The sequence below is a fragment of the Anguilla anguilla genome, chromosome 12 (genome assembly GCF_013347855.1).
Source record: "Anguilla anguilla isolate fAngAng1 chromosome 12, fAngAng1.pri, whole genome shotgun sequence".
NCBI lineage: Eukaryota > Metazoa > Chordata > Actinopteri > Anguilliformes > Anguillidae > Anguilla > Anguilla anguilla.
This window is the reverse complement of record NC_049212.1, coordinates 30,696,913-30,721,596: the sequence shown is the minus strand read 5'-3', so window position 1 is coordinate 30,721,596 and position 24,684 is coordinate 30,696,913. Positions and strand designations below refer to the sequence as shown.

The following is a 24,684-nucleotide window of genomic DNA, read 5'->3' as shown; positions in this document are numbered from 1 at the left end:
CAAATTGATCGAAGAGGACACATTCAATCAAACACATTAAATTTTCAATTTTATGACTATATTTACATATATATTCTATGTGGTGAGGGGTGTGGGGTATAGAATTCTACTGGCCTTCGATTAGCGGTCCCCGCTTCAAATATTTGAAGGATTTTTGTTTCGTACAGTTTTGTACAAACTTATTAACTGCCAAAAATGAAACAAAGCACCAATATCCTAGGCAGAAGTTTGTGCTACTGTAGTTAAATAAACACGTAAACATAATAGCACATTACTCATAAAGCACTCTTCTCGGATTGGTCTAGATGTGGTGCACTTCTTGGCCAATCGCAGGTGAGGGAATGCGAAGACAGAAGCAACATGCCTAACGCTGAAGTCCACCAAGTGGACACCAAGTGCATCTTTGTTAATTTTGCAAATAAAAAATAATGAGCTCTCGTTGTTTCGAGGGTTGTTCTCAGGTCTCTTTCAGGGGAAAAGTATTTTGAAATGTGACTGTCAAAAACATACTGTACAAAAAAAAAAAGGATGCGGGGGCTTCAGCCGGGCACGCCCCCCCCCCCCCCCCCCCCCCCCCCGGGGGGGCGGGGCTAAGGGAGGGAGCACTCGACGGGGTCCTGGGAGTCGGGGGAGAGGTGGCAGTTGAAGGGCCAGGCGAGGCCGAGCAGCTCCAGGGCGTGGCCGCACTGCTGCTCGGCGGCCAGGCAGACGGACCTGCAGGGCTGCAGCACCCCGCCGTGCGGGCTGCACTGGGGCAGGAGCAGGCCGCACGCCAGCCTGCGCAGGGGCTGGAAACACGGCAGCTCCGTCAGCACCTGGCACAGGACCGGCGTCAGTCACGTGACCCGCATCGCACACACTTTGCCAGCGTGTGAACTGTTCTTCCAATGCGCGTTTGAGGCACCACATGTACTAGGCCCCTAAAATCATACACTTTCAAGTGAATATTAAACACAATACACTAATAATATGAACCAAAAAATAATGTATTAAAAATACAAGTTATATAAATAATTAAAAATAACCTTTAACTCTGTTCATATCAGTAATGTGAACTAATAATACACAATTCATTAATATTGTATTGATAATATGATGCAATAATACAGTAATCACTTGGGGAACATAAAGATTGGAATGATAAAGATTTTTGAAGTGTTAATGCCCTTGATTTTTTCATGGTAAAAGGCCTGGAGGCTGACCCTGTACTGGCGAAGCACTTCAGCCGCCTCCCTCTGGTCGGAGATGGACAGCCAGATGTTTGGGAAGGAGGTGAGGTTGTAGCTGAGGCTCCGACACATCTCCACCTGGATGGGCTCGCAGGCAGAGGCTGGGGTGGGGACAGGGCAATCACAGTCCCAGCCAGGCGTCAGATAAACATAGCACAGCATTTAGAGAAGCAATAATGCTGAAGAACAGTGTGGTATAGTAGTTGGTGAACTCAATTGTGACCAGAAGGTTGTAGGTTCATATCCCAGGCTAGTTCAGTGATTGTGCCATTAAGGTAAATGTAAAGTAGCTACTTATTCTAAATGACGTCATTACAACATTCAGTCCACCTGCAAGTGACCTTACAAAGCCTTAATGCAGAGAGGTTTTGGTGGCCCTAAATGAGAATGTTGTTGTGGCCCCAAAGTGCTCCAACATAAATCACTAAATTGCTAAAATCATTTTTTTTTAAATGTTTAATTGTGTGGCCCTGGGGTGGTTGTGGTCCTAAATGTCTGCAGAGTGCTTATTCCAGCGTGATGCTTTAAAAGGTTGCGGTGATATCCTGTGCTATCTGAGGGAAACGGCAGGGCTTGACATCGCTCACTGAAGGGGGGGTAGGTGGTGTTTTCGCAGCCTTGCTCGTCTGTGCCGTCTGTGCAGTCAATCCATCCGTCGCACAGCCACTCCTGGTGCAGGCACTCGCCGCTGCCGCATGCGAACTGCGCTGGGCTGCACGTTCCTGGCATGCGCTCAGCGTTAGTCTAGGCATATCTATTAAAATCTCCTAGCGCATCTCCCAGCGCATCTCCTAGTTCATCTCCTAGCACATCTCCTAGTTCATCTCCTAGCACATCTCCTAGGGCATCTACACGCATCTCCAAGCTTATCTACACACATCCTCTAGCACATCTATCTCCTAACACATGCACGCACATCTCAGACTCAAATATTGTGCACTGAAAGCAAGTGCACTTGGGATTTCTGAGATACATACAGTACAGTATCTAGTTCAACAGTATAGAGTTGTCATCAAGTGAAACACTGAAACACTGATATGGCATGTTATATGTAACTACGATATGTAACTCATCACAGCTTTTGTACTTGTACAATCATTTTACATGATGATCATGAAAAGAAACCAGTAGTACTAAATGGATGAGCAACACAAATATGTAATGGCACGGTGGGCATTCAAAATTTGGGGTGGTCCTCCGGAAGGGCTTACTCTCAGAGAGGGAGACGGCCCGGTAGGTGGCGTAGAAGCCGGTGTCCGCCACGCCCTCATCTGCCACAAACAGCACGGTCATGACTGGCCCAGAAGAGGTGAGTTCAGCAGGCAGGCTGGTACCGCAGAACCTGGGAAAGGAGAGGCCAGCGCACGGTCATGACTGGCCCAGAAGAGGTGAGTTCAGCAGGCAGGCTGGTACCACAGAACCTGGGAAAGGAGAGGCCAGCTGTGGTCTGGTGACTGAACCCATCACGCCTGCACTGGAGAGAGATTTCAGGGATTCGCCAACCCTGTACTGGAGATCTAAAGTCCTGTAGGTTTTCACTCCAACGCTAAGAACACACACCTCATTCAACAGCTAGACATTTTATTTATTTATTTATTTATTTATTTATTTATTTATTTATTTATTTAACGCTTACAGAGGGTTAAATAAATAAATACGGTCTGTTTCATTATAGAGTTACAAGATCTCATCGAGCTGCTGAATTAGTAGAATCGCGTGTGTCGAATTAGTATCGAATTAGTGTCGAAATGAAAACCTACAAGATAGTAGGTCTCCAGGAACAGGGTTGGGCAGCCCTGCTCAAGACCAGGAGCTGAAGTAACGCTGTTAGAGCTGAATTAACACCAGATATTTTACTCTTATTTGAAGTGTGGAGTGTTAAGCCACGGGGGTGTGTCTTACCTGCCCAGGACGCTCCCGTCCCCCGTGTCTGCGCCGTCGTGCACCTCCACGTAGTCGAACTCGCACACGTCCTGCGTCTCCAGGCTGAAGTTCCGGAAGGTCAGCCGCACCACGTGACCCTCAGCCACTGATATTCGCCACGTGCACAGCTGAGGAAGGGAGAGAACGGGGAATGAAATGCCAATCAATTTACCCGTCTGAGACAGGACACCTGAAGGGTACTGTGATACGGTGATATGGCTAAGCTGAGGAGGAAGGTATACTCACTCACCTGTCAGTGACTTGTTGGTGAGTGTAAATTAGGACAGTTCTTAAGGATTTATCTGTTGGTGAGTGTACATTTATATAGATGGTACAGCTGTTTGTGATTTATCTGTTGGTGAGGATAAGTTTGATGTTTGTGATTTACCTGTTGGTGAGGATAGGTTTGATGTTTGTGATTTACCTGTTGGTGAGGATAAGTTTGATGTTTGTGATTTACCTGTTGGTGAGGATAGGTTTGATGTTTGTGATTTACCTGTTGGTGAGGATAAGTTTGATGTTTGTGATTTACCTGTTGGTGAGGATAGGTTTGATGTTTGTGATTTACCTGTTGGTGAGGATAGGTTTGATGTTTGTGATTTACCTGTTGGTGAGGATACGTTTGATGTTTGTGATTTACCTGTTGGTGAGGATAGGTTTGATGTTTGTGATTTACCTGTTGGTGAGGATAAGTTTGATGTTTGTGATTTACCTGTTGGTGAGGATAGGTTTGATGTTGGTGATTTACCTGTTGGTGAGGATAGGTTTGATGTTTGTGATTTACCTGTTGGTGAGGATAGGTTTGATGTTTGTGATTTACCTGTTGGTGAGGATAGGTTTGATGTTTGTGATTTACCTGTTGGTGAGGATAGGTTTGATGTTTGTGATTTACCTGTTGGTGAGGATAAGTTTGATGTTTGTGATTTACCTGTTGGTGAGGATAAGTTTGATGTTTGTGATTTACCTGTTGGTGAGGATAAGTTTGATGTTTGTGATTTATCTGTTGGTGAGGATAGGTTTGATGTTTGTGATTTACCTGTTGGTGAGGATAGGTTTGATGTTTGTGATTTACCTGTTGGTGAGGATAGGTTTGATGTTTGTGATTTACCTGTTGGTGAGGATAAGGCTTGGGGTGGTTTGGGCTGGACAGAGAGCCCTCAAGTCCAGATTTCTGTCCCCCACACTCTGCACAAAAAGTAACAGACTCCAGCAACACTAACACAACATTAACACAACAAACACTGTAGCACAGTTTTAGTAGCAACAAGCACAATATCCCACTTGAAGTATGTTTCGTAACAATTTCGTAACATTCACAGAATGTCAACGAATAACTGCTGGAACCCTGCTGTCTTTTTTAAGGTTCCTTTTTTTTGCATTAGCTGCTAATATTTTTTCCTGGTAAACCAGAGGCTTACCAAATTCAGTAGGCTTGTCTGGAACGTTGAAGTTTTCCCTCAGTTAAGATATAGCTCAGATTGGCCACCTGGTGGTGTTATAGTGCACATGATGCGATTTTGGCATTTGCAAGCCCAGCTCCCTAAACCCTTGACCAAGCGTTACAAATTTTCATCACAAAAATGGTTGCATAGGTTTCTTTCCTCGTCAGGAACAAATTTACCTCAACAAACCCTAACTTTGGCCATATTGCTCCTCTACAATTTTTTTTTTTCTAAGAAACATTTACAATGCTGGGACTCCGACAAACAGAAACTAGTGTACAAATATTCATATATGCTTATGAGTCACTTATAAAACAATGAACAGTGTCTGATGTAGCTTTGCATTCACTTCACGATTGACTCCAGCCCCTGACCTTTGTGCTTGTGGCTGCAGTTGGCCTCGTCACTGTGGTCTTGGCAGTTGGGGCGCCCGTCGCACACAGAAATGGGCAGCAGACACCTCCCGTCATCACACAGAAACTCATCTCGGGAACAACTCTCTTAAGACATAAGAACATAAGAATACACAGTGAGGAGTTCACACCTTTCAGCCACATCCAGGCTTGTCATAAAGGCTTTCTTCGGACACACGCACACGCACACGCACACGCACACACACGCACACGCACACACACACACACCACAATGCACCAGTGAGTCCTGTATGAACAACGCCAGCTTCTAGGTGATCGGCACATTTGCATCTGATGGTGGATGCACATATATATTCCTGCCCTGTTGGTGCCTCCTCTTAAAAGACGATTGAGTGTAAAATAATACATTTCTGACGTGTCCATTTCAGAGCTTGCCAAACATAGTCCTGGGGACTGATGTGCACGCTGGCTTTTGATACTGGCATTTGAATAATTTTTATTGATCTCTACCCTTCTGCCTGAGCTCAGTCATGTCCTTCCATTGCTCGTACACTCTCCCTCCACTCTGTTTATCCGTCTCCATGGAGCCGCCGTCCTGCTGTCACCTCAGTCACCATTACCTCCCCATGCACTTCACCATGACGACATCGCCAGTCTTGTTTCTGCCTCCAGTACTAGCACTATAGACTGAGAAGATTTATCTGCAATTTGTATTGTTTGTCTGTTGGCCCGCCTGTTATCCATTTAAGTGACATTCAGTTTCCCCCCTGGGGATTATAAAAAGAGTACGCTACCCTTCTGTGATACAGTCCCCCTGCACCTCCCAGCGCACCCCCCTGTTCTCCTCGGGCCTGGGTCAGCCCGGCCTGCCCCAGTGAGGGGGGGCTTCTCCCCAGTATGGCACTCACTCTGCCGGGGCAGAATGGCCTGGTACTGGGCCGAGAAGCCGCTGCCTCCGATGCTGCTGTCGGAGCGGAACGTCACCCACACGGTGCTGCTGTTGGTGTTCACTGTAGGGGGCGCCACATTCCCACAGAATCTGCAGGAAAAAATGGAAGGCAATTTTAGTACGTGAGGAGAAAAGGACCTAGTCTCCTTTTGTGTCACAGACTCATAACTGAATTAGCTATATTAGCTGATCAGTGAATAAATGAATCCATTTATTGCATTACATTTTTTGAAAAAGGAAAGTGGACAGTCTGCCCTCCTTTCATACTTTTTGCTTTATTCAGACAGCAGGAGAGCAAATAGGGTAACAGACGGAAGAGGTATCACAGGAAAGAAAAAGTGTTATGGCGGGGGATCAAAACTCCAAATGCACAGGGGTTTTGAGGTGTTAGGGACAGTGCTAAACTACCTTGCCTAACAGCCCCATTACCAACAACAGGTTGTCACACAGCACTTCACATAAAATAACCCATCTGAGCCAATGTTTTTTTTTAAATGACTCCCTGTACCCTGAAAAAGAGCTGAACTCCTGGGAAAAAGCAGGAGATTATTACTTTTACATATTATTATTATTATTATTATTATTATTCTTATTAAATCTAGTGGAATGACAGCGCTGAACATGAAACACCATTTACAGTGGCACCATTTATTTTCCATGTCAAATGACAGTTTGACTTGGAAAATACTGTCCTGATGAATGTTAAGGGTCCACAGAGATCCTGGGAGGTGGGAAAACACCACTGGATGAAAGTGGGCTGTGGGCAAGGACCTTTATCTGACGGTGAGCAATGTTAATGAACACTGCTGCACGTGCTCTGTGCTCACAGTGCACAGAAACCCAGGTCCATAGGTGGCTCATTGCAGAAAAAGACTTAGTGGTGACCGGCTAATATGGAGGTATGAGCTCATTGGAGCACCCAGGGTGGGTGTGGTGTAGACCTGGTGATGGACGTGGTGTCCTCGTGCTCCTCCCGAAACTCGAGCCAGTCGAAGAGGCAAGGGGAGGGGCCCTCCACGCCCAGGGAGGACACGCGCAGCTGGACCAGGGCAGGGGGCCGCGCCCGGATCACCCACACGCACAGGGAGTCCGGCGGGTACTGGGCCGGGTGGTTCGGGGAACTGAAGCTCCCGTCAGAGTGGTCAAGGACGCCCCCACACTCTGGGACATTAGAAGCGGACCAAGATGGAGGGAGGAGGAGGAGGAGGGAGGAGGCGAAAGGGAGGGGGGGGTGGAAGAACAGCAGAGAAAAAGAAAAGGAGTGAGAGAGAGTGAGAGAGATAGAGAGAGAGTGAGAAGGAGGAGGGAATATCAAGGAAGCAGAAGCAATGTACATTGTCCAAAAGACAAATGTATGTTCTGTGCCTTATATTAACAACAAATGGGTTGCAGACCAAAACTTAAACTCAATGGACAATGGCTTGGTTGGACCCACCAGGACAGTAACTGTTCACTAGACCAGTCCTGCTGAATATACTGTTATCAGGTAGACACTAAATAATTTATAACAGGAGTTCCTGAATTTCTTCTTTTTTTTATCACAAGGCCGATTAAAATAGCCAGCCCAAAGCTGAGAACCCTCACCTTAATGAAACAGTAAATATTTGAGAATGTATCCACATCCACAGCTATTATGTCTAAATTATGATGTCACATCCGGTATCTGCACAAGAACGCTACCCATGCTCGATTTACAAAGATCACAGTATAACCTGATTCAAAATGATACGGTAATTACATTTTACTTTTATCCAAATGCATAAAATATGCTATTTATAAACCATGAAACAATAAATACATATCTTCTATTTAGACCCCTGTTTGTTAAGCCCTGATTTATATTATTTTAACAAGTGAGCTGAGGTAGATTTATTAATGCTGTATTAGAATGCAACAACTGCAGTAGACTCACTGTTTGTAGAGTCGGCACCCCCTGTTGGTTGAGAGGCTACAGTGCTGTAGGAGGGACTGGTGTTCGTGGGATGTGGGGATAATCCAGCAGGCAAACTCCATGAATCTATGGGGGTCACAAGCCCCCTTTCCTGAGTTTGTTGTTCATTTAATTCTGTACAGTATGAAACAAAAGGACAAGGAGAAGGTAAAACTATCAGGAATTTAACTTACTGTAACTAACACTGGGTAACACCTTACACAGAGAGGAGGTCAACCAATCAACGGGGCCCATTAATAATAACCAAAAGACCAATGCCAACAGTGATCTGTGGACACTTTGTGGTCATGGAAATTCTGGTAATTTCCACAGCGTTCCTGGAAGAGTAGCCAGAATTTATCCCACAATCGCAGAACTTTTCAACATACTGCATGATTGGTGGAGCTCATCTACTTCATTGTGACATCACAACCACACAATCCATATTCTGTTATCCCAGATCCTTGTATGTCCTGTACTTACGCGTGAAGATAAGCCCCAGAGCCAAGCCCAGGGCTGCCACCAGCAGCAGCACAGACACCAAAACCACTATGGCCCCCCAACCGCACCAGGGCCCCCCAAGACGCACCACACACATGCTGAGTACACTGCGACCTGGGAATGACACACCAAGACAGAGAGAGAGGAAAGGTCCAGTCTAATGGCTGTCTATGATTCTGTGGTCTATGGACAAACAATGAAATGCTGTCCCCAAGTCAATGTAGAGTGCTTTGTTGCCATGGTTACAAATGTGACAGCACCAATCCAAAAAAAGACAAGGCCACTCTACTTTGTATGCACTAGGCATACCTACCCTTTCCCATGTTGGCCCTTTATAATTCAGAGAACTCCAATGGCTGTCAGTTGAGAACAGAGTCAGGCATTTGAAGCCAAGTCTTACCTACCAAATTATGAATGACTCTGTTGCCAAACACTTAATTATTTCAATCTCATCAGGGATACTCATAGATACACCACTACAGCCAGTGCAACAGATATTGTCCCTTATAGGTGCAAGACTACATTGGGGGACACACTCTGTGCTTGGCAGCTACTGAATGGAATCAACTGCTGCCCATTAAAGCAATAGCCAGTGCTAACTGCTTCAATAGAGCAGTGAAGTAATGGTTGCTGAGTTAATGAGAATCAATCAGGAAAATGTCAATGTGTTCTCTGAATGTGTATTTGTTATATATAGTAAGAATAGTAAGATAGGGATGATCTGACTTGTACTGTCAGTCCTGACCATCGCCAAGTACAAGAACCATAATCCATCATGACTTTATTGTGACTATTTTCCCCGATAATTATGCAATGCATATCCTATGTATATTCAATAATTTGAGGATAGTCACCCATCCATCCGTCGGGTGTGCGGACCTCCTTTATTTCAGAACATGCCCACTTTTCAATCACACCGAAGCACAGAATCCGGCAAATACACATAACATTCAGCCCGACGCCGTTTCCTGGAATTCGTTTTTTTGTACGCAATAGAGACCAACTAGACGCACTGGTAGGATTCCTGGGGTCGATGAACTCACTGGTGGCACGTCTCTGCTTTGGCTCAGTTGTGTTGAGGGTTTTGACCACTTCCCTGACCTCTTCACATTCCCGATCGTTCTCCGGTTCAAACGCAGGATTGCAGAATACTGTCTGGGATTCAACAAATAATTTTGGTTATGTGTAATGCAATTCTGGCCATTACCCATTGAAAATACCAATAAACCTATGTCAGACCTAACAACATAATACTAGAGCGTTGCAATACAAATGTCTGATGACAATTTTTTCCATCATATCTATCCTACCTCGTACATGTCAGATGGTTCCGTTTCCACGGTGACTTCAGTGAGGTCCGTCATCTTTGGCAGTGATAGCAGGTAAAGTTTTAAAACGTTACATTTAGCCTCCCAGTCCCAATGTGTTTTCCAAATGTAGCGCAACACCAGAAAAACAATAACAACATCAGGATGAAAACACTGTACATTTGGACAAATTAGAAAAGTGTGCTTTATGACATCGTTGTCATAAAGCAGGAAAACACAAATGTCTGTGTCAACAGAAACTTGTTCTTAGTCAAAAAATGTTGTAAATATTGTTAAAAGCACATCAAATTAAAAGGTTCTACATGACGACAACTTAGTGTGAAAAAAATTATATTCACAAACAAAACAGTATTATGATTTAACTTAATTTATATCCATAAAACAAAGACGTAAAATGTATCGCTTCCAGTGAGGTAGATGAGCCCTGTTTCGTTTTTGTTGAGGTCGAGCAGTTTGTAATGAAGGGAGAAAAAAGACTCCCCTCTCCTCTCGTTTTCTGCAAAGCCGAGTCAGCTGAGAGGTATGAGCTGGTTTGGAGGGCCTACGGGGAGCCACAGACCAACTAAATTCTCTGTAAGACCCTTAATGATCTCATAATCCCCAAAACCGTTTTAGAACACTCAAGAAAAAATCCTGCGAATCATCGATTTTACTCATGTTTTCTATCGTGTGCGTTTCTTGTGCAGTAAAATGATATGTTAAGTGAACACTTACTGTATAGAGTGCATATGGTCCCCATTGGACTCATATGTACATTGTTAGAGTAGCATTAATACGGCAGATTTTACTGTGAGTGTAGATTATTTTCGAAGTACTTTTGTTTCGAGTATGTGTTGTTTTATTATGTAGGCTATTTGTAGAATGCCGCACTCACATTTTCTTATGTTTTTGATACAGTTTCCTGTATTATATAAAAATTAATCAAATTTTGATGTGAAGAGATTAATTTTTCTCTCTCTGTTCTCCAGACGCATTCACACACACACGCACACACACACACACACACACACACACACACACACCACATTATCAAAGTAAAATCAAAGGTGCACCAGAAATAAAAATGTTCTCCAAAAAAAAAAAAAAAAAAAAAAACTGCATTTGTTTGCAGTTGGGGGTTAATGATTAAGCCTTCAGCAAATATGAGTGATGTTTCAGTTGGATGAGAACGAATCCCACAGACGTAACCACAGTTCTCATTTACAGGAAATCAGCATGCAGGCCCAGGCTCTAACTGCGCTTTGTGCAGCCTTTTTACTGATGATATCTGCTAAGGAAGGTAAGCATTTACGGTTTATGGGGACCCTGTTAGCACCTGATAGGCTAGAGCATGACCTTTGAGTTATGGCCAATGGAGGGAGCAGAGGCAATTCTTTGGTAGGTGATGTTGTGATAGATGACCTGCGAGCAGCATTCTGGTGATAACTGCGGGTTGGACTTGGGTTGAGCTGAGAAACATGCAGATCCTTACTCCGTAGTAGAGCGGGGGTCTCCAAAATGGGTACCGGCGAGTCACAGGGTCTGCAGGTTCATGTTGTTTTTTCATCACCTATTTGACCAAATCAAGGTGTTGAGTTCAGGGTTAACTCACTTCACCTGGTTTCTTGGTTTATTTGTTTTCAAACGAGAAAACAAAAATCAACAGAGGGAGAAAATGTTGTAGACAAAAAATCAATTGCTGCAAGGCCACTGACACAGTAATATTAGGAAAGGACAGCTTGTTATCAAATGCCAAATGCCTAACGGACTCCTTTAATGAGGACAACTTTGCGGCTTATATTTCATATTCAATCATAGTTGACTGCTGGAAAGTTCCGGAACTGAGGCCGGGTACCCTGCTTCACTGTCTAGAAAGAGGCATAAAACTTACAACCCTCTGGGGCAAGCACATGTAGAGGAAATGGGCAGGTGAGGCATGAGCCCCTGCCACTTTGATGTGTCACTCACAAAGTACCCACCTGGATGTTTCTCTTTTTCTTTTTGTATTACCTTTATTTTTCTCATTTTGTATGACTAAAATACTTTAACTTTAGTTCTGTGGGTCTCAGGAGGATAAGAGTAAGGTCGTCCTGTTCGTGACTGATGTTATATAATAATAATAATAATAATAATAATAATAATAATAATAATAATAATACATTTATTTATGTATACATAATTTAAAATAATGCATTCGTTTATTTGTATTATTATTATAGCAACTGATGTTGTAGTGAAAGTGAGAAAATCTATAAAAAAAAGAACAGAGCCATAGGTACCCCACTAAGGAAATTAAGTTGAAAGGTGTGATGTTACAATTAATGCACTGTGTGAGAATGGCTGTGTGTAGAAATGTTGCAGGAACACTGTTGGAATGGGGGATGGGGACACGGGGAGTGGACTTCCCTACAAATATAAATGTATGTCCCTGTTTGAGGTTCAATCCTCTGATACACTGGTTCTTAATCTTTTTTAATATCAAGACCCAAATTAGAAATTGATGTTTTAGGGGCTGTTAAAATACATATATGAGCACTGTCTAGGGGACTACAGACCCATTCTGGGTCCCACCTCATACACTCCCATGACCCATTTTGGATCCCAACCCATGCTCTAACCATTCCACCATATTACTGACTGTGATTTTGGGTTGAATTGAAGACTTGGGGTGACATGAATACACCAAAATTCTCATTTCTATTTTACACTCAGCGCAGACACAAGACACGACAGAATACTACGATTACGGTGAAGACTTGCCCAAAAACTGCTCTGTGTCTGAGTCCATCGCTGGAGGCTGGGTGTCCTACTCAGAGGAGGGTGCTGAGGGCAGCGTGCTGACCTATCACTGTGCAGTCGGACACTATGCCTACCCAATCAGCACCAGGGTCTGCAGTGACACTGGGGAGTGGTCTGCCATGAGACTGGCCAATGGGAGGCAGGTTGCCCAGGCAACATGCAAAGGTAAAGTCAGACACAACAATTCAGGAGGCCACTCACTTTGCGATGGAGATGGAAATGGAGACGGAATTGGTGTGGAGTAGAATATGGAGTTGCTAAATTGTCATAGAGGATTCTGCAAAGTAACAGGTTAGATTGCCATTATGGGCTGAGTGGCGAGAACAATCAGCTGTGATATGTCACTGTGGCACTCTGAGTCTGTCCACAAATACTACCGCGTAAACCCTCTCATAGTCTGTTAGGACCACTGGTTCTTAGCTCCTGTTATTAATGTGCTGAACGTTACTGTTAGCGCTGTCAGTATAATCACTATACAGCAGTCAGCCAGCCAGTCTCTTACATTGCAAAGCAGAGATAGCTTCACCTACTGTGGTGGGTCAGCATGTTTTCTACTGCAGTACCTCTTCCTCATGTTCTGTCTGTTTCTCTGTTTTCTTCTCATTTTTCATGTCCAACCCTTGCTCTCTCTCCCCCCTCTCTCTCCCTCACCCTCAATCCCCCCCTCTCTCTCTTTCTCTCTTCCTCCCTCCCTCTCTCTCCCTCAATCCTCTCTCTCTCTCTCTTTCCCTCTCTCTCAATCCCCCCTTTCCCTCTCTCCCTCCCTCTCTCTCTCTCTCTCCCTTCCTCCCTCCCTCAGAGGTGCAGTGCCCAGCCCAGCTCCAGCTGGATAATGGGGAGCTGTGGCCACGGCAGCAGTGGTTCAGGGCGGGGGAGGTGCAGGAGTTCTCCTGCCAGGACGGGTTCACCCTACGCGGGTCAGCGGTGCGAAATTGCACCATGTGGGGGGCTTGGACCGGCTCCACCCCAGTGTGTGACGACCAAGGTGAAGGGAGACTCAGACCCAAAAAACGCTCCACTAACTGGCACAGGCCTGGTCTACACACTGAGGTTCAGAAGCATAAATGCACAGAGATCTGCGGAATTTGCGCATACAAGCGCACGGGCAGATTGGAAGGGAATTAACAACTTACGACGAAGAAACAGACAGGCTGCCAGGCACAAAGTGGTACAAACACAGACAATTCTATACATGCTGTATTACCACTACAGTCTATACCACACTGTGATATTGCTATATGTGTAAAGCATGATTTGTAAAGAAGGGTTTTTATTTAAAGGCTGGAATTCACAGGTCTGTTTGCATGTCTGCCTGTCTATCTGTCTGTCTGTCTGTCTGTCTTCCTCCCCAAGCGGATGACTGCTCAAACCCAGGGACCCCACCAGGTGCCCTGCGGACGGGAGACCGTTTCCGGGTCGGGGAGAAGGTCCAGTACCGCTGCCAGACGGGGCTGGACCTGCTGGGCTCGTCTGAGCGGGTCTGCCTGGAGTCCCGGGAGTGGAGCGGGTCCGAAGCCCGCTGCCAGGGTGAGTCTGATGGGGGGGGCGGGGGGTGGGGGGGGGTTGGAAATCTGGCTAAGAGAACAACCTGGTTCTGCATAAAAGCTTCCGCTACAACCTAACCGTCATGGCAGGATGCACAGGTCTAAAAAAAAAAAAAAGATTCTCTCTTATGTCCAAGCACAAGCATCACCCAAAATCAACCTCCCTCTCTCCCCAGCCCCTTTCACCTTTGACTCCCCTGACTCGGCGGCCCGGGCTATAGCTGGCTCCCTGTCTGGCGTGATGGATGTCAGTTCCCCCGAATTCAAAAAGAGAGGTGAGACAGGGCCACGGAGACTCAGATATGCATTACATTACATTACATTCTACAAATGTATACTCTATACTGTCTGGGGAGGCTATAATCAGCTTCTGTTAATCATTAGAACCTCATGTTTATGTTTGTGTGTGTGTGTGTGTGTGTAGCTATATGTCTGCGTGTATGTGTGTGAGTATGTGTGTGTATGCATATATCCCTGTGTTCACGTGCGTGTATGTGCACATGCGTGTGTGCGCGTGTGTGTGTGTGTGTGTGTCTGGGTATGTGTGAACCTTTGTGTGTTTGCCCACATATTTTGAGTAGCGGAGAATAGGAATGTTTCCTGTTCTCCACAGTATCCTTTATGAGGAACTTTCGCTTCGGGGAGGACCAGAGCCATCTGAACATCTACATCCTGCTGGACACGTCGGGAAGCATCAGGAAGCAGGACTTTCAGAAGGCCAAGGACACCACCGCCGCTCTCATCAGCAAGGTCTGCTTTTATATATACGTGTGTGTGTCCATGTAAACAAAAGATAATTAAGTAAAGGTAAGAGCAGAAAATTAACTTCCCGTGTTTATACAGCTTGATAGATAACTGTGCCTTTTTAAATGCACCGGCTACCCATTCAATCGGTGTCCTAACCAAATGATCTGAACATGGGTCTGTGTTTCAGCTGGACAGCTATGACGTTAACATGAAGTTCCAGGTCATTTCCTATGCCGCTGAGCCCAAGGAGATAATGAACATAGCCAGCCCCTGGAGCAACAGTGTGGAGCACGTCCTACAGGCACTCTCAAAATTTAACCACACTGGTAAATCTGCGCATACACACCAGTGCAATTTCTCTGTTTGTGTTCAGTAAGCCAGTCATGTTCTAACGGTCGCACGCGAGTAAACCCACAGCCTCGCCCTCTATTCTGGTAACCTATCCCGATGGAGATCTGTTATTGTGTAGCAATACAAAGGCTATAAAGGCTAAGAACACATTTCCTCAGCAATCCTCAATTTATTTTTATTCAAAGCGGTCAACAATTTCTCAAGCAAGAAGAACACTAGCTAACTAACTAGTTGGCAAAGTAACTGACACTATACCCAGGCATCAGTGTCGCCACCTCCCCTCACGCGCCTGGCTGTGGCGCGGCAGTAACGCCGCCTACCTGTCTACCTGTCGCTCGCAGTCCACGGGAAGAAGACCGGCACGAACCTGCACGCCGCCCTGGACATGGTGTACAAGAGAATGGCCTTCCTCAAGGAGCAGAAGGACGGCAGATTCAACGAGACGCAGAACGTCATCCTCATCACGACGGACGGTAAGCCGAAGGAGACACGCAAGGGGGGGGATGGGTGTGTTCCGGAGCACACTTTTCAGGAAGCAAATCCTACTTTTTCGGAGGTCCCAGTAATCAGAGAGGAAGAGGAGGGGCTTTTTTACTACAAGGACAAGATGTCTTACGACACTTCTGCAGTACCGTTGCAAAGTAATATTGAGGATATTTTCTGCATATTGCCAATCACATACTAGAAGATATGCACTAAACAGTAGGCAGGATGTTTAGCAGTACAGTACATGTTTTGAAAACACAGCAGTTAGAGATCAGGTTGCGATGACCCTTTGTGATGTAAACAACTTTTTTGACTTTCTGTTCCTGTTCAGGCCACTCCAACACAGGGAGGAGCCCCAAGGCCGTCCTGGCAAAGATACGCAGCCTCATGGGGTACAACATCAGCACGCCGGGCAAGAGCAAGGACCTGCAGGACCACACAGCCGAGAACCTCCTTGGTGAGAAACATCACAGAGGGGGGCTCTGAGGCTCCATTACCACCCCCCCCCCTTCAAAAAAAGAGAGTGACTGCGTGGTATTAATGAGTCACAAACACTGTATGCACCCATAGGGCCTTGCCAACAGGCCACAAAAAGGCGTCACAGTGATGTACATGTAACTCATGTACTCAATACAATGTTATTACCAGGCAAATTTCCACTAGCACCACTTGTGCCAGCAATTTTAAAACTGATTTAAATATGTCATCTTGATGACTGTGTTGCATCTTGCATTTCATTTCTGAAACTCCAGCGGCCATCTTGTTAGCCTTCTCTTTCTCCCACACTCACTGGCCTACTCATTTTCTCTTCCTGAACATTTTCCGTTCTCTCCTGCCAGCCACCTCTCCATGTCCTCAGTTGAATTCCATGCAGTGACTGTGTCTAACCCCCCTACTCCTCTGCACCACGGCACCTCTGACCCCCTTTAGATATCCTTTCTTTTTTCTTCTTTCTTTTCTTGGATTTCCTTTTAGATAATGATGCAGGTGTCGCTGTGTAAGATTATAGCTGTGGTTATCTTTCTAAATGCACCTTCTTGTTACTCTACAAATTGTTGCTTGTTGGGTAAATTACACTTACTGTAATCACTGCCAAATGGTTGTCATGTAATGCAATGTAATGTAATTACTTTATGTCTGTTGCCAATGGAGGGCCTGGCTTGGGCATATGAGCCAGTGATTGGCTGCACGTGGCAGTGCAGACAGACAGTCCCGTGGTGAGATGTATACGTGTTGTGTCCTCGCACGTGCAGGTTCCTCTTTGCGCCTCTCTGAGTTTTTGTTTTTGAGCATGTCCCAGTGCGTCCGTCACGGTCTGTGTGTGTGTGCTCACAGACATCTACGTGTTCGGAGTGGGGCAAAACGTGAACAAGAAGGAGCTCAACACCCTCACATCCAAGAAGCAGGGCGAGAAGCACATCTTCATTCTGAAAAAATACAAGGACCTCGGGGAGGTGTTCGACAAAATGATCAGTGGGTCACCTGTTTCAAAAACCCGATAGCACTGCACACTTTCACCCACACATGAACCCATATGAGGGGAAAGACCTCATGTTAAAAACATGCAGAGAGAAAGAGTGATGTCCATATAAATGGCAATGTAAACATGTTAACAAAAAGGTCTGCATTCTTATAGTGTTCTCAAAACGTTCTTGAAGCATGAAAGCACCATTGATTCTCACATGGTGGCACGTGGATCCTGACGCAACGTGAAACCAATGAAATTCACAACAGCATCAAGATCAATGCATAAAAAAACCTAGAAACTGTCAGCTGCAAATGGATAAATTAGCTTTACTTGGCCCAAAAAAATTCACTCTCTTTATAAATTTAATTCACCTTGAAATTGTTAAGCAACAAACATTGCCCAATGACCTTTCGTTCTCACGTCTAGAACTTTCTGTGCCAGATTTGTCTGTTATTATGAAGTAAGGGAACCCTAAAAGGTTGGCAACAGTTAACAAGGCAGTAATCTGTCGCATCAAATTGCAATATGGTTTGGCCCTCTTGCCGTGAGTCAGATATTGTTTTAGCATATTTACTGTATGACAAATATTATTGCTGAGGCAAAATCATATATTTTATTTATTAAGAATAAGGGTGTTATCTTCAAATCAAATTCCGATATAACTGGCTCTTTTAATTTGGCCAAGTACCCTACCGCTGCATCCTCCCATGCATTTATTTGTATATGAGTGTGTGGGTCTGAAGCAGGGGTATCATATCATATGAGAAGCCCTTCAATGTGGGGGTGCAGGTTTTTCTTTTACCCAGCAGTGAGATGCCCGTTTCTACTTACCAAGGTCTTGATTTTAAGACAACGATTTGTTAATTAGTTGTATCGGGTGTCGTAGTGTTGGGCTAAAACCAAAGCCTGCACCCACACCGGCCCTTTTCAGATAGGATCGGACACTCTTGTCAAGAGCTTCTTTCCCCCTCGGTGATCAGGTGACTCGGCTGTGACCATGTGTGGCATCGCGCAGGAAGCGGCCAATAGAAACCCCAGTAAAGACTACACCAGGCCGTGGCACGTGCATATCGAGAGCACGGTGAGAGAGCGTTCCCCTAGTGACCACACTAACGGGGACAGACTTACGGGGAATTAAATGGTAACCTTGTGTGTACTTTATTTGGACATTTCAAAGGGACAACTGCAAGCCTTATCATATGATTCAGAAAATGACGTCTTAGCTTCTGTAAGGTTAGCAGGCAGGTGTAACCTGGTAGATAAAAACCAGAAGAAGCATAACAGGCCAGACTGTGTAAAATGGCGACTGGCTGACAAGCAATAGTGCACTGGAGGGATCCCTGCATTGCATCATGGGTGACAAGCAGGAGTGTACTTTTTAATGAAAGCAACCATGTCGGGTTTGCAGTGTCTCAGTTTCAAAGTGAATGCAGGCTAAATTGTTATATTTCTGTGTTCGATGAAAATCTGTGTATCCTCCAGCCCCCTCCCTCAACACCCACTCCCCCACTCCCCCACACCCCCCCACCCCCACCCTGCCCCAGTAACCCGTGGCAACTTTATTTCCAAATTTCTGTCACATTTTCTAATTTGACAGCCACGGCTGCTGCTGTACTCCTAGCATGTGTGTGGGTGGAGAAGCTGTGAATCGAGGGGCTCAATTAGGGATTCCAAATTTAGAAGGGGAGCGAAACAGCAGAGGAATTGTAAAAGAACTTAATAAATAACAGTGTGTCAGATGCAATTGGAGTACCTGGAGCTTGTCATTCAAGAAATGACTAAGGAAGTTTAATCAAATTAAATCTTTTTTTTGTGTGCAAAAATGTGTTCCTTCTTTTGTAAAATTTGCAGCCATTTTTGCTGTGAGGCAGAGTCTACATTTGTGTTCCGTGTCACGAAAAGACCGCTGACACGTTTCAAAACAAGGGTGAAATTCATCTAATATTTTTTTTTAAATGAAGAATTAACACACTCTTTACTCTCTCCAACCCTGTCCAAAACTCCCGGGCGATGGCGAAGTCTTCCGGCACGGCGCAGAAATGCAAGGGCTCCATCGTGACTGGGAACTGGGTGCTGACTGCAGCTCACTGTTTCAAGCGTGAGGCCGTGGCCGACCCAGGCAGCGTGAAGGTTGTGCATGGTGAGAGTACACTCATCCTTTCTGCCATAAATAAATCAGTATTTTTTGTTTGTTTTAAAAAAAAATTTATTTCATGTTTTAATTCAGGAGTAGGCTGCTCTGGTCCCGATTTCCAGAAATGATACTAGTTTTGGCTCCATCCTGGAGGGCCACAGTCTGTTCATTTTTGTGATTTTCATCCAATGTGATTTGCAGCCAGTTTAGGCCCTGGAAACAAGGTGTGCGGACTCTTTAGCCAATCAATGGCATAAATGAAGCACTTAGGTGCAGGAACACGTCGAATACCAAGAACCATAATTATAAAGAGTCGCAGAGTAGGATTTCTGATCTAGGATCAGATTTCTTCCTGTCTATATCTTATCATAATTCGTAATGAACTGATCCCAGATCAGCATGCCTACCGTGAGGAGCGATAACCACAGAGCAGTGGTAACCAACCCTGTTCCTGGAGATCTGCCATCCTGCAAGTTTTCATTTCATCCCTAATTTGGCACACCCAACTCTACTAATTAGCAGCTCAACAAGATCTCTCGCTGTTGAACGAAGTGTGCTTTGTTAGGCTTAGAGTGAAAACCTACAGGACGGTAGATCTCCAGAAACAGGGTTGGTCACTACTGTCTTAGAGAAAGAGCTCTTCGGCACGCAATGAGGGCAAATCAAATGGTGCGCTATCATTTACCTGTACCACCAGGGGGCAGCTGTGGAGCTACAAGGCATCCATAGAAAAACAGCTGGATAAACCTGTGGTTATGGAACGCAATGCAACATCTCTCTCCTCTGTCCGACAATTTCACAGGGATGAGGGAGGAGAAGTTTGCCAGCTCCGTCATCTTGCACCCGCAGTACAACGTTGCGGGTTTGAAGCACAAGAAGGTGAACGAGTTTTACGACTACGACGTCGCGTTGATCAAGTTAAACCAAAGCATCAAGCTGTCGGGAGAAGCCAGGTGGGTGAAGCATAAGGGCCAAAAATATCTTCTTTGAATGAACAGATTTCTATTTGTTTTTTTTTAAAGAAGAAATTTAGGGATGAAATGAAAACCTACAGGGTAGTAGATCTCCAGGAACGGGGTTGGGAACCACTGTCCTAGAGGAATGTGAATAAAGTTCAGGGTGTAACAAGGGGTCCGCGTGCTGCTCAGGGTGTGTGTTCGACGGCCGTGCTCTACGCCCACACAGCTGTCACGGGGCTAAGTGCAAGTGCGTGAGGCGTGATAACAAAGGTGGGCCTGGCACCGCCTGCTCAGCCAATAGGGGCTGTGCTCCTTTTCTGCACAGTATCTACACCAAGGGTGCCCAACTCCGGCCCTGAAGGGTCAGTCTGTGTGTTGGTTTTTGTCCCAACTAATTACCTTAGATTTAGTTTTCTGACAGCTCAATAAACTACACTGGTTCACTCCTGTACCTGACCACAGTAAAATCCTTAGGATACACTGTAGCTGGTGTTTATACAAGTGTCAGATCAAGGTATGATTGAACTAATTGGAATAAAAGAGCAGAAGCTGGCACAAAATCCTGAAATGGATCGGTCCTCTTTGTGCACCATGATCCACCCTATGCAACGGTTCTGCACTGAGGTATAACGTATTGTTCTGTAGGCCCATTTGTTTGCCTTGCACAAAGCCAGCCAACCGCGCTCTCAAAATGGACCCCACCTCATCATGTGATCAACACGGTAAGCGCAGTCAACTGTTAACCCTCCCTTCAGTATTTTACTACATAATCCCTCAAAATTATTACAATGTAAAATAATATAATAGTATTGAAATTACATATATTATCAAGGTCAGAATATATATTGCAACACATATATATGGACAAATATACTAATTATTGTAGCCTACATAGCGTTTTTTTTTCAATAAATTGCTGTGAAGTGTGTTAATCATTATATTTTAAAAAATATATGAATTTCTACGTTACAATATATTTCAGTATATTCTGTTTCTGTAGAGGATATCAGGTTGTACCTCAATGTGGGAAAAGCTGGAGTTGTATTTGCTTGCGTACACCTTGACAGAAGAACTCCCTTCGTGGTATGATGACTAATACAGGTCCTGTTTGAGTTCCCAAATTAATTTTTAAGGGCATGGAATTATTATTTTACTGTTGCTTCAGAGACCGGTGCTTGTTTAGGAGTTAGTAATCAGTGTGTTCGAACTGTTCAGTTTTCCATGTCGCTCAGCATGGTTGTTGCATGCGTTCAGTGAACTGCATCTGTTCCGTGTGTGTAGAGAAAGCCGTGTTCCATCTAGAAGAGACACCAGCCTTCTTCCTGACCGAGAAGCTCCTGACCCGAAAAGAGACGCACGTTCAGAGAGGATCCAAGGTGAGGCCTCTTTTCCACAAAGAGAGTTAAACATTTAAACTCCTCCGATCATAACTAATATGCACATCTGGTTTTAACCAGGATATGGCTTTCAGGATATTGTGCATTTGTGGTGTGCCCACACACCTAAAAGATTGCTAGCATTAGCCTTTCACAAACATGCACTTTCATGTCTATGTTAACTGACATCTCATCTCAGGTAATAATTGCTCAGGGGCCCCCATTTATAAAAAAGGTTCTTAAACTTAAATATAATCTTAAGATCATTCCCCAAATACGCTATTGCACATTAACACAATATAAAGCAATCAACACATCAAGTTTTGTAATATTCATGCTGTTACCGTACAACCTCAAGAGAATAAAATTTTTTAGCATACCTTGCTATGACTATTAGTCCACATCTCATACCCACCCCTACCCTGGCTTCTCCATTGCTGATTGGCTGGAGGTTTTCAGTTCTAATTGCTTTGTATTTACAGCAGGGCATAAAGGAGAGTGTGATATATAAAAGTTAACTAGAGAATAGCACACAAGTCCTTGTGTATCTGACAATGACAGAGAGCGGACTGCATCAAGCACGCGGCCGTCACCTTCAAGCCCGAGACCACCGCATCCCTGGCGGAGGTCGTCACGGACAGGTTCCTCTGTACCGGCGGCTCACGGGACTACAAAGACGCAATCGCCTGCAAAGGTGAGCATGACGACGCACGCCACCAAGCCACAGTCGCAGCAGCACGAGGCTGCCTGTCTGACTCACTAGGAAGTAAGTTTACTGTAAAATAAATAAACGCATAAAGCATAACTACTAGCGATTATGGTTTCAATTCAATATCAGTTTTGTGTCGCATTTCTACAATACGTGTGGATTTATTTTTTGTAGGTGATTCAGGGGGGGCTCTGTTCCTTCGGAAGAAGCATCGCTATTTCCAAGTAAGACTGTGGATTCAAAAGAAGCAAAAATTTATTTTAATGAATAATGCTCTCTTCGTGTTCTCTAATCATGTGTCAAACCTCATTAAACACATAGCAGTAGCTGAAAGAAGTGTAATCTGGCATGACTGAGTTCTGATGGAACATGTGATTAACCAATGGGCACATTAATAGGGCCTGTTTTTCCCACCTGCACTTTTCATCCAATCCAGGCACCTTTTCATTTCACCGTCCATTATTTGATTGGTTTAAATTAATTTTTTTCAACATTGAAAAGTGCCTGTGTCATATTGCTAATTTACAACAATTGTGGTTCCTTAGGTTGCAAGATATTGATCTGAATTCAATCAACATTGGTCCTTAACTTTGCTGACAAATTAATGTAATACACTTTCTTCACAATCTAAGTCATGTTTTAGTGATTGTTGAACATGCCAAACTGTTCTTGAAGAAAAAAGAATGGTTAGTCAAAGTTTAGTAATATAATAATAATAATAATAATAAAATACACTAAGATTTGTTTTGTTAGTGGCAGTTGAATTTGGCAGACATATTTGTAGATCTTATCTTGTCATCCACCGAGTAATTTGAAAATTTAGAAGGCATATTATGCATCCATTAAGTTAATGATTGATGAATGATGAATTGATGACATGCAGATAGCATATTATTTCCACTACTTGTGAGTTTCAGCCATCAATCAAGCAGAGCAGGAGAATATGCCAATCTAAATTAATTAGGTGTCCACTCTAATGGCAGCCATTTTCTGCTGAAGGATGAGAATGTAAATCATCTCACTAATTAGAGAGTTTAAATAATGCCAGTTAATCCAAATGGGACTACATGGCTGACAATTAGCAGAATGCATCTGGAAAAGCATGGGCTCAGCATGGGTGTCCAACTCAGCGTACTAGCCTACTACAGAGTATACAAACTCATATACTCAACAGTAAGCAAGCGCCCCAATTTGGACATGGCCATGGTTTAAAAAACCTACTTAGGAATGGAATTTACTATCCTTGTGCTGTTACTCCTCCGATCCCACAGGTGGCAGTGGTGAGCTGGGGCAACAGGGACATGTGCTCTGCTGGAGACTCCCCCCCTGGTGACGCACGGGACTTCCACATCAGCATCTTCTCAGTGTTGTCATGGTTGAAAGAGCACCTCAGTCCAGACCTTGAGTTCCTGCCAGCCACCAGTTGAGACTGCACATGTAGCATCTCAGACAGACTTACTCACAAAACGTGATTAAAATCTGATTGTAACCGTTAAAATGATCAACTGATCAACCATATAAATGTAATTATGATTGACAAGTGCTCAATAACGTGAGCCTTGGACATGTTACTTTTTCCTTCTTCGTTCCCATTAGTTTCCCTTTTGACAAGACGTGGTTGACTCACTCAAAACCTGGAATTCTACACGCACCTGGAGCCAGCTTTCCTCTGCCAATCAATGCTAGATTTTAAGGTTATTTAGTCATACCTGAAAAAGAAAAATCACAGCTTAGCATATCTTATATTGCACCCATGGCTACCAGGTGGCTTTCAATGTATGACGTCCTCCTTATTGAAGATCGCAGACATTGTTTTGTGGGCCATGGAGGATGGTGGTTTTTAGATGGGGTTTCGATGGCCTACTGCGGGTCCTGCTAGCGTCTCACAGCACCGCTGGCCTGCGGCGGTGTGCAGGCGGTAAGGCCACCGCATTAATCCACCGCATCATTCCCCTGAGCAGAAAGTAGGGTGATGTCACAGGCGAGGGTTTCATTCCAGCTATAGGGGGAGACACACTGCAGGACCGCCCAGTTTCACGCAGTCAAACGTCAAGTATCACAGGCATACCAGCTAGTCCAGCAATTCATTCATATGAAAATACTGGGGGGGGGGGGGCATGTCTCTGTAGCCTCCTCCCCTCCCCCAACCTACACGTATGGGTGACACGCTGAGTCTGAGATTATTCCATCTGACTGTGGTGCTACTTCAAACACTGTATGTCTGCTTGTAAATAGACTAATACTGAATAAATAGCATCCATTCCAATCTTGTCCTGTTTTTTGTTTTTTTGGAATACCAGGGGTGGGGAGTTTTTTTCCGGTGTGGTCAGCGAGGACACTGGCTTCCATTTCCAGCAGTTAAACCCCAGACCACAGCTACACATTTCTCACAGGGAAACAAGATCAGCCATCAGCAAATCTGATATATCTAAGTTTGGGTAACTTCATCTAAAACA

At 44.6% G+C, this 24,684-nt stretch overlaps 2 protein-coding genes across 3 annotated transcripts; one reads left to right on the top strand and one right to left on the bottom strand.

The window, feature by feature from the left end:
* Positions 1-590: 590 nt before the first annotated feature.
* mfrp (membrane frizzled-related protein) lies at positions 591-10,119 on the bottom strand. Its single transcript, XM_035384294.1, has 13 exons — positions 9,659-10,119; positions 9,338-9,503; positions 8,331-8,462; positions 7,830-7,982; positions 6,859-7,078; positions 5,877-6,007; positions 4,969-5,094; positions 4,261-4,337; positions 3,132-3,280; positions 2,441-2,571; positions 1,817-1,951; positions 1,203-1,330; positions 591-815 (listed from the first exon to the last, which is right to left on the bottom strand). The coding sequence occupies exons 1-13, from the start codon at positions 9,710-9,712 to the stop codon at positions 591-593; spliced, it is 1,827 nt and encodes a 608-aa protein (XP_035240185.1). The 5' UTR covers positions 9,713-10,119.
* A 714-nt stretch (positions 10,120-10,833) lies between these two features.
* On the top strand, positions 10,834-24,499 carry si:ch1073-280e3.1 (complement C2). Of its 2 annotated transcripts, none has more exons than XM_035384108.1 (18): positions 10,834-10,955; positions 12,368-12,619; positions 13,254-13,439; positions 13,808-13,981; positions 14,175-14,273; positions 14,612-14,748; positions 14,933-15,071; positions 15,438-15,569; positions 15,914-16,039; positions 16,918-17,055; positions 18,031-18,131; positions 19,070-19,190; positions 19,987-20,137; positions 20,789-20,865; positions 21,425-21,519; positions 22,081-22,213; positions 22,403-22,452; positions 23,500-24,499. In XM_035384108.1, exons 1-18 carry the CDS (start codon positions 10,892-10,894, stop codon positions 23,653-23,655), a joined length of 2,331 nt encoding a protein of 776 aa, XP_035239999.1. In that variant the 5' UTR covers positions 10,834-10,891; the 3' UTR covers positions 23,656-24,499. The 2 variants fall into 2 exon arrangements, with proteins under 2 accessions (XP_035239999.1, XP_035240000.1); XM_035384109.1 differs by lacking the exon at positions 10,834-10,955 and adding an exon at positions 12,015-12,075.
* The last annotated feature ends 185 nt before the right edge of the window (positions 24,500-24,684 follow it).

Coding starts and splice junctions, on each gene's coding strand:
- mfrp (XM_035384294.1), bottom strand. CDS start 9,712: ATGACGGACCTCACTGAAGTCACCGTGGAAACGGAACCATCTGACATG. Junction 4,338..4,968: donor CTGCAGCCACAAGCACAAAG/GTCAGGGGCTGG, acceptor CTTTTTGTGCAG/AGTGTGGGGGACAGAAATCT. Junction 1,952..2,440: donor GGCCGTCTCCCTCTCTGAGA/GTAAGCCCTTCC, acceptor AGCGCATGCCAG/GAACGTGCAGCCCAGCGCAG.
- si:ch1073-280e3.1 (XM_035384108.1), top strand. CDS start 10,892: ATGCAGGCCCAGGCTCTAACTGCGCTTTGTGCAGCCTTTTTACTGATG. Junction 13,440..13,807: donor CCCAGTGTGTGACGACCAAG/GTGAAGGGAGAC, acceptor TTCCTCCCCAAG/CGGATGACTGCTCAAACCCA. Junction 22,214..22,402: donor AGACGCAATCGCCTGCAAAG/GTGAGCATGACG, acceptor TATTTTTTGTAG/GTGATTCAGGGGGGGCTCTG.